The sequence below is a fragment of the Triturus cristatus genome, chromosome 2_1, assembly GCF_964204655.1.
Source record: "Triturus cristatus chromosome 2_1, aTriCri1.1, whole genome shotgun sequence".
NCBI lineage: Eukaryota > Metazoa > Chordata > Amphibia > Caudata > Salamandridae > Triturus > Triturus cristatus.
Window position 1 is genome coordinate 1,014,609,574 of NC_140581.1, and position 10,029 is coordinate 1,014,619,602.

General features: G+C 46.9%; 1 protein-coding gene across 1 annotated transcript in view; it reads right to left on the minus strand.

Moving 5' to 3' along the window:
• NDUFB6 (NADH:ubiquinone oxidoreductase subunit B6) overlaps positions 1-8,049 on the minus strand; it is a 54,372-nt gene extending 46,323 nt beyond the window's left edge. Inside the window, exon 1 of the mRNA XM_085634928.1 lies at positions 7,776-8,049. Coding sequence (XP_085491054.1) covers positions 7,776-7,955 — 180 coding nt within the window. The 5' untranslated portion in view covers positions 7,956-8,049. The remainder of the gene's footprint in view (positions 1-7,775) is intronic.
• Positions 8,050-10,029: the final 1,980 nt, after the last annotated feature.

Genomic DNA, 10,029 nt, shown 5'->3' on the forward strand with positions numbered 1-10,029 from the left:
TTAGATGACACTGGTGAACACTAGCGAGATCTGAGCCGCTAACACCAACAGACTGATTATTCACACACATATCTATTTGTCTGTCTCCCTGTCGCACAAATTTGACTTGGCCAGTGTTGTAATATAAATATACTATATATATATATATATATTATCTTTGCCGCCATTCTCGACTTTTTCCTCAAGCCTTCAACCCTTCGCTTCACCACACCCTCCCCCTGCGAGACAATTTACTCCCACCTTTTCCTGCTTCTACAGGGAGATTAAAACATTCACCCTGTGAGCTCGAAACTCCGATCTCCTCCTAGCTGTTTCTCGCCCTTCCATCTCTGGATGTATTTATCCCCTTCACCTTGCTTTTTTTGCACAGAAATACAAAACTGTGCATGTTATAATAAAGTCACTATGTATCAAAGCACCAACGCCCTGAGTTTGTAATAATGTCTATTAAAAAAAAAAACAATGTCCGTCATCAGAATTAAAGGTGTGAAGTCATTTCCTCTTGTCATTGTTATCGAAGGGAGCGTGATGTAATTTCCTCTAACGCGGTGTTCCGATTATGCCTCTGCCTTTAGACCTGCAGCAGTGTAGAATTTGGTGCCATGCTGAGCTCCTAGTACTACAAAGCTGTCTGAAGGACGGCATAACAAAAGAGGTGGCCCCCTCCGGGGTGACCCTGCCCTCTGCAAATCCAGGTCACTAAAAGGATGAGGGCAGAGCAGGAGCGCCTCACAAGAGGAGAAGACAAGACCATTCACGTAACTAGACTGCGAACAAAATCATGTCTGCGATATTACGATAAAAGGAAAATCAGAGCTGTTGACAAATAGCAAACTTGTGTTTTTTTTATTTTTTGCTGGTGACATTTTAATTTGGGCCTTTTAGTCACGTTATACAGCAGGATGTCTAGAGCACCAGCGCCGACAGCTCCCTTAACTCAGAAATGTGTTTGTTATTCACCCCCATACCCCTCCCCCATACCCCCCTCTGCAAGTTGAGTTGTGTCAGGTCTTTGCTCGTGCCTTCACAGCACGAGTGCCTATTGCACAAATATATTTAAAGAACAGGGATAGCAAACTTCAAACACTGAAGCAGCGCGAAGCAAAACACATTATGTTCAATTAATGGGACTCTGAAAGGTTACGTGATTTGGCAGGCTCAGCTCAGCACATGATATAAATAAAGATGTTCTGACGATAATCACCATATTTCTCGGATGAAAGATTTAGATATATTTAGATTTCTCTGTGCTGTGGGCCGCTGAATTATACATTCGTTGCCACTTGAAAGTCGAGTCTTCAAGCAAAGAATTGAAAACTTCATAACCGTTTGCATGTGTTTGATACCTTTTCATTTAACATATAAGTCAATATTAATAGATACGGTATGGCAGTGTCCAAAACCTCGTTACAGAGCAATGAAGATGAAATGCATTTTTTTAAAAGATGTACTTAATTGCAATGCTTGGCTGATGAATGCACCCAAATCTAGCATTCATATGTATAGAATTGGCTACGTAACATGCAAGTATTTGATACAAAGGTGGTCTGCAAGAAGATTAGCACTTTTTCAGGGTTGAAGTAAAAAACCTTCTTGTCTGGCCTCTCTGTGGTGTCTCTACTGGGGCTATTATTGAACTGGGTAAATGACCTGTAGACAATGTTGGTTTATTGTTGTTTACATCCATTGCTGTGGGAACGGGGACTTGATAATTATGCACTAAAGGAGTAGTATAGGCTCTGAGTCGCCACTGTTGCCTCAAGTGTGCATTTTGCGATGCAGCGCGCGCTAGGAAATTCGATTTATTTAATTGTTTACTTACCTGCAATTATCCATATTCCGGTTTTTAGAACCCCCCACCCTGCCCCTCCCCCGCCCCGCCTTACCGCCCCACGGAACTCCCTCCACGGGCCGCGGCTGTTGGTGAGGTTGTAAAAGGTATTTTCGTGCCTGTAGAATTTTTCAGGTGTGCCTCTCAAATTGTGGTTCTGCAAATGAGTAATTTGTTGTTTTTGTTTTTCTAAGGTAAGACAGTCACGGTCTTTACTTTTCTATGTGGCTGTAGTCTTTCAAACGAGTTTTACTTACTCATTTTGCATCCCAGGGGATTTGCAATTGTGGTATTATTCCCAATTTATTCAATATTCCTTTTGGTTAGGTGTTTGATGTTGAAGTTTTGGGGACTGTGGACTTGGTTTAGTGTTGAGTTTAAACAGAAAATCCTCTAATTTCTGGAAGAAGTCCTAAATCTGCAGGATATACAAAACCGGGAATTTATCTCCTTAGGATAAAACTGTGAAGAAAATTCCACCTATGCATTTTAAAGAATTTCTTCAGAAATTGGCGTATGTTCTATTGTCACTCAAAACGAAAGCATGCCTGCTGTTTGATACTATATTAGTATTCTTTTGTGGTTATAGTCTCACTGTATCATGTTCATACTAGATGCTAAGTTGGAAAGCTGTTTTTTCCCCATAGAACAATTTAGGAATGGGGTTTCAAGATTAAATCCAAGGCATAGTCTACCGGTGACTGCTCCATACCTACCTTTTTTAGGTCTCGCCTGGCTATCGCATAAGCGATCGCTCAGCCAGACTTATGTAGGGGCTTCAGAAAATGCTCCCAAAGGCTTCCCAGGCGGATCGGGTGGCGGTTACGCGCACAACCACGCGCTTTCCATTTGCCACCAGCTACTTCCTGCGCGTGCGCCGCCTCACGCATTCAGAGAGATTTAGTAAGGGGCACAAGACCTTAGGAATGCAGTTTATGGCCAGTGCATGTGAGGCATTCAAGCGCGAAGCTGGCATCTGGCATCGGACTTGAAAGCAGCAGACTGCTTTCGCCAGCGCGCGCTCGGCCTCACTTCCTGCATCCCCTCTTGCAACAATTAACTTTCGTTATAACTCGCATCCCATATGCTCGTTCCCTCCCACCCTTCCTTTGATGTCCGCTTTTCTTGTTGTTTACAAACCACGCCACACACTCCTGCACGCCACACGCTGCTGCGCACACCACTGCATTACACACTGCTGCATTACATACTGCTGCACACCGCACACTTCTGCATGCCTCACACTGCTACACAAAACACTGCTGCACGCCACACACTACTGCACGCCACACACTGCTGCACGCCACACTGCTGCACGCCACTGCATGCCGCACACTGCTGCACGCCGCACACTGCTGCACGCCACACACTGCAGCACGAAACACTGCTGCACGCCACACACTGCAGCACGAAACACACTGCTGCACGAAACACTGCTGCACGCCACACACTGCTGCACGCCACACACTGCTGCACGCCACACACTGCTGCACGCCACACACTGCTGCACAAAACACTGCTGCACGCCACACACTGCTGAACGGCATACACGGCTGCACGCCACACATGGCTGCACACTGCTGCATTACTCACTGCTGCATGCTGCACGACACTGCTGCACGCCGCACACTGCTGCACGCCGCACACTGCTGCACGCCGCACACTGCTGCACGCCACAGTGCTGCATGCCTCACACTGCTACACGAAACACTGCTGCGTGCCGCACACTGCTGCACGCCACACACTGCTGCACGCCACACACTGCTGCACGCCACACACTGCTGCACGCCGCTGCACGCCACACAGTGCTGCATGCCTCACACTGCTACACGAAACACTGCAGCGTGCCGCACACTGCTGCACGCCACACACTGCTGCACGCCGCTGCACACCACACAGTGCTGCATGCCTCACACTGCTACACGAAACACTGCTGCACGCCGCACACTGCTGCACGCCGCACACTGCTGCACGCCGCACACTGCTGCACGCCGCACACTGCTGCACGCCGCACACTGCTGCATGCCGCTGCACGCCACACAGTGCTGCATGCCTCACACTGCTACACGAAACACTGCTGCATGCCGCACACTGCTGCACGCCGCACACTGCTGCACGCCGCACATTGCTGCACGCCGCACACTGCTGCACGCCGCACACTGCTGCACGCCGCACACTGCTGCACGCCGCACACTGCTGCACTCCACACACTACTTTTATGCGAGTTTATGCTACTGACATTGTAAATGACAATGCCTTTTATTTGTTTTAAAACCAAAACATAAATAAAAGGCATTGTAATTTTACAATGCCAATAGCTCAAACTCTTATAAATGCGAGACCTATTGCATTGCAAATGCTTGTTTCTCTTAGTTCCTCTGGTTTCTTTTTGTCAGTATTTTTTGCTATCTCCTCTTCCAATGCTTGCATTTCTGTTAGAGCCTTTGTTCTGTCGCTTCAAGCAAATTTTACTAGTATTTCCAGACTTCCCTTGCATGATAGAGCTGTGTGTGCAGCCCACTCCTCCAACAGGAGTGGTTCCGGGTTCTCATACGCAGGCACTGTATAAATACGCAATCCCCTTGGGACTCTCTCAACCTCAATATAATTCTGGAGGTAGGTCGCCTCCCACCATTTGCGCATCTCGTGCTCATATAGTCTCTCCAGTTTGATAAATAGTGTCTGCAAGGTATTGGGGATATTTAACTGTCAGTGGTGCCTATGCGCATTGCCGCCTCCCTGCGCGCCGATTCACTAAACATGATGACTTGTTTAGTACGAGCTCCAGTCACGGGCTCCTTCGTAATTTAAAACTGGCCGCTTTAGCTTCCCCTCGCCAAGTCCTGGACCTGATTTACTCATACACAATCTTCAAGCACTCGGCTTACCGGACTGTCTGTAGTGACTGAGTGATCCGATTTAAAGGTGCAGAGGAGCGGATAGATATAGAAATCAAATCAAAAATCATTATTCTTATTGGTTAATTAAAACCATTACAATGTATTAAAACATAAAACAACAATTCAGTTCATGTGGTTGCAATTAAAACAAAGGAGTATGTGTTCATGAAGTAGGAGCACTTTAAAAAACAGTGTCTGGTATTGATATGTCAAAGTGCAAATGCGTTTATCATATAAGATGCGTTTCGGCGTTGTCGAGGTGGTTATTTTCAAATTACGGCAGTGCTGTGTGAAGTAGTTTTAAAATACATTTTTGTGTAATTAAAAACGATGAACCTCATGTCTACAGGTGCATGACTTGGGTATGTTAGGACTCATGTTCTGCATTAGTTACTTGTTCCTGTGTTTTTTAAATGGAACAGTTCCCGTGGCTGGCTTTTGTGTCCGCTTACCGAAGAAGTTTAATTGGTTGAGGAATTTTGCGCCACGGCAAGTCAGGATGTTGGCTGTGCCCTCCATTCAGCGGATCACTGCCTGTCTGCATGTTCGAATTTTTAGGACATTAAAAATAGGTTTTAAAATAATCTTCAAATAGCCGCACAGACGGCAGCTCGTTGTTTGTGCTTTCCTTTTCCATGTTGGCAGGAGGTCCTTCGAATCAGGCATTCCTAGTCGGTATTGGATGAAGCTCTTTTTTTTTTATATCTGGGCGAAGTGTAAGGCAAGGTAGGCTTGATGCTTTGGGTGTTTATATGAATTTATCACTGTCCATGCGTGGCGTCGTTTAGTCAGGATAAATTTGTCTTCCTAAAGGGTTTTCTTCTTTACATGGTTGTTACAGGCCTTATTAAATACTGCCCTGTGGTTCTCGTTATCCCACAGCTCTCGGATGTCTAGCTCCTCCAGGGATTTTCTTAGATGAGCCCCATCTGAGTTTGGACGTTTTTGGGCTATTTGCGCCTGGATCTCAGCCCAGCAAATGCTGTTCAGCGAGCCGGATTCGGAGGATCGAAGCTTCAAGCAGAGCTTCACAAAGGCGTTCATACTTCAAAACTACTGGTTCAAGAGGCCAAATTCTAGACGTACCTGGGCTGGTGATGTGCATTTGGGGAGGCAAAAAACAGGCTGGTACACCTTAGTCTGGAGCTCGTTCAGCAAATCGGATTCCTTGCCATACCATGTTTCTATACCATATGGTAGAGTAGGTTGTGTTTGTGCTGCCATCACTTTCAGGAGATGGCTGTAGTCGGTCAGCAAAATCTTTTGTTCAACAATATGTATGCAAAAATGAATGATGGTGCTTTTGCTCGCAAGTCAGTTTTGTTTTCCTTATGAGTTTAGCCACGCCCCAGAGTGATGACCAAGTATTTGTACAAACCTGTCTCTTCCACTTGGTCGCCGTACCATTTGAAATTGATATTCTTAGAGTCCACCAATCGCATGACCTTTGTTTTCTTTTTGTTCAATTCAAGCATTTCCTGATCGAGGTATGATTTCAGGTTGTTTATTGCTCTTTGTAGGCCAATCGGGCTTTGGCTCAACACCACGATGCGGTCTGCATATTGTAGGTAAGGGATTGGCTCATTAGCCAGAATGGGTGGATTACTCTTTGCTGATAGCATGTGATTGACTACATCAGCTAGGTATAAATTAAAAAGGCTCGGTGCCAAGACGCAGCCCTGTTTTAAGCCGTGCTGGGCGTTTATCCTGCCTGTGGTTCTGCTCCGGTCTCAGAGATTCACCTTCGCTCATGTTTCGTTGTGCAGGGCGATCATTGCTTCGAGTAGTTGCGATGGAAGCCCCCATGTTTTTAATTTCTCCCATAATCTGTTTAGGGTCACTCTGTCGAAAGCAGACTTCAGATCAATGAAACATGCAAATAGTTGTGTTTTCCTTCTTATTGGCTTTCTTGGTTAGAAGTGCTAGGGTTGCCAGGTTTGTAGTCGTTCCCATGCCAGGCCTGAAACCCGTTGGGAACTTCAGGATTGCTCATGTCTCCTCTTTCCAAGCTTGAAGGTGGACTAATAAGCATGATGCATATAAATTGGCCTCTACTTCGATCAGGGATATAAGTCTGTAGCTTTCAGGCTGGCTGCAGTTTCCATTTTTGAAAATTGGTTGGATTATGTTACCTTTCCAGGAGTATGGCATCTTATTGTGCCCGAATATGTGGTTTAAGATGGGCGTTACGTAGACTGCCCAGAAGTCAGGTGCGTGCTTCAATAGGGCGTTTGGTATGATGTTCGGCCCTGCTGTCCTCCTGCACACAGACAGAGTCATTCTCTTCATGATTGCCCTTCGGGGGTGGCTCTCATCAAAATCATTTCTAGAGACGCCATTGCTACATTATCACACTGCTATCTCCTGTTCAGTTTTCCGAAGCCCACAGGGAGTCTCGGTGCAGACCCAACATCCTGTGTTACTGGGCAAACCACTTAATCTTCCCATACTCATAGACAGCGCCTCGATACCCTCACGGGTGATAAGTATATATATAAATCTACAAACTATAATGATTCCTTCCATCTCTCTGAAACTATAGCAGCGTTTCACGTATTTTACTGATGTTGTATTTCCTTGTCCTATATCAGGAATTATAAGGGGTCTCTCGTAAATGCTGACATTGAATGTGTCAATGAGATTGCTTAGGGCATTAATATTAAATACGGGTTACCTTAGGCTGCACGCCAAAACATTCTCAGTCCAATTAAAGTGCTGAGTCTAGCTAAAGTGCTAAGTTAACAGATGGCCAAGTAGGCACACGGTAAAATTGATGGAGTGGGCTGTCCCTTATTAACCAGGTGTATTAGCTGTAACCAGGTGCATTCAAGCTATTAATGGTCTCAACAGAACGCAATAATCTTTCCGAGTGCCAAATATATCTTGCTGTGGAACAGGGCTACATTTGATCTGGACTACGTTCAAAAAGGTGTATATAAACTATTAACAATAACCAAACATCTGCATATACGACACAGCCACCGTTATCTTCAAGCCGACTCGTTACCACATGTTGAAGCCTCCCCTCCCCAGGAGTCACTTACAGACAACCTCCAGAAAGTGCGGGGCTCCAAAAAGCGCTGCCAGAAGGCTTCAAAGGGCCATGGCTTCTTAGGGGGTAGTACAGGCTCTCGCGGACTCAGCTCCTGGTCTTTCAGCCAGCGACGTCGAAGCGTTCGCAGCTGATCCAGCCGCAGCTTCTCGTCCGGGGTATAGCCCGGCATATTAGCTGATTCCCTAAAACAAGCAGACACAGAGCAGTCTGTCCGAAGACAGAGTTGAACCGTTCGAGTGTCAGCGACAGCGAGAGGACTACGCTGCTAACCGTAATAATGGGATTTAACAAGGCAGCCATCTTGGAATGACACCAACACGTTTGACGACAACAACTTCTCCAGTGACGATGAAATAAACCACGCTTTTTTATGGCTTTCCATTAGAATCATACATGATAGTTTCTCAATCATGTATGTTGATAAGAATTATATTTCAGTACTACAGAACTGTGTGATTATACATACGCAAGCCTTATCTTATTGGTTCTTCAATTAGAATGTAAAGACATTTTTGTTTCTGGAAAAAAAATATTTACTGACTTGTTCAATTGCGTGACGTTTGAAGCGAGTTTCACTTCAGCACTCTGGTGGAAATATGCCTACTATGTTTACAAGCGCGTACCAAACATAATTTTACGTTATTGTCCTTCCTTTATTTCCATGCAGAAGGACGACGTTTTCACCTTTCATTAAAATCACTTTCTACTGCGACCTTGTCGATGATAGACGAAGGACAAGACCTGTTTTTTATCCGGCAGGCGCCAGCTTTCAATAGAGTATTATGGTAATATTCAAGCTGTAGCAAAGGTCTGTAAAATACCTACAAATGTAAACTTTCCCGACTATTGAGAAAAAAAGTTTCAATTCGATTAAGAACACAGAGGCAACCATCTTTTAACACTTTATTTCGCAGCAGCTATTACCAAGCTCCCTTTTGTTTTTTTTACAATAACCCAACTACAGTTCTCAAAACCAAAGAGAAACAAGCATTTGCAATGCAATAGGTCTCGCATTTATAAGAGTTTGAGCTATTGGCATTGTAAAATTACAATGCCTTTTATTTATGTTTTGGTTTTAAAACAAATAAAAGGCATTGTCATTTACAATGTCAGTAGCATAAACTCGCATAAAAGTAGTGTGTGGAGTGCAGCAGTGTGCGGCGTGCAGCAGTGTGCGGCGTGCAGCAGTGTGCGGCGTGCAGCAGTGTGGTGTGCAGCAGTGTGAGGCGTGCAGCAGTGTGCGGCGTGCAGCAGTGTGCGGCGTGCAGCAGTGTGTGGCGTGCAGCAGTGTGAGGCGTGCAGCAGTGTGTGGCGTGCAGCAGTGTGTGGCGTGCAGCAGTGTGAGGCGTGCAGCAGTGTGTGGCGTGCAGCAGTGTGTGGCGTGCAGCAGTGTGTGGCGTGCAGCAGTGTGCTGATGCATGCAGCAGTGTGCGGCGTGCAGCCGTGTGTGGCGTGCAGCAGTGCGTGGCGTGCAGCGGCATGCAGCAGTGTGTGGCGTGCAGCAGTGTGCGGCGTGCAGCAGTGTGCGGTATGCAGCAGTGTGCGGCGTGCAGCAGTGTGAGGCGTGCAGCAGTGTTTCGTGTAGCAGTGTGAGGCGTGCAGCAGTGTGCAGCGGTGCAGCAGTGTGCGGCGTGCAGCAGTGTGCGGCGTGCAGCAGTGTGTGGCGTGCAGCAGTGTGTGGCGTGCAGCGGCATGCAGCAGTGTGTGGAGTGCAGCAGTGTGCGGCGTGCAGCAGTGTGCAGCGTGCAGCAGTGTGAGGCGTGCAGCAGTGTGAGGCGTGCAGCAGTGTGTGGCGTGCAGCAGTGTGTGGCGTGCAGCAGTGTGTGGCGTGCAGCAGTGTGAGGCGTGCAGCAGTGTGTGGCGTGCAGCAATATGTGGCATGCAGCAGTGTGAGGCGTGCAGCAGTGTTTCGTGTAGCAGTGTGAGGCGTGCAGCAGTGTGCGGCGTGCAGCAGTGTGTAATGCAGCAGTGTGCGCAGCAGTGTGCGCAGCAGTGTGCGGCGTGCGGTAGTGTGTGGCGTGCAGCAGTGTGCGGCGTGCAGCAGGGTGTGGCGTGCAGCAGTGTGAGGCGTGCAGCAGTGTGTGGCGTGGTTTATAAACAACAAGAAAAGCGGACATCAAAGGAAGGGTGGGAGGGAACGAGCATATGGGGTGTGAGTTATAACGAAAGTTAATTGTTGTAAGAGGGTATGCAGGAAGTGAGGCCGAGCGCGCGCTGGCGAAAGCAGTCTGCTGCTTTCAAGT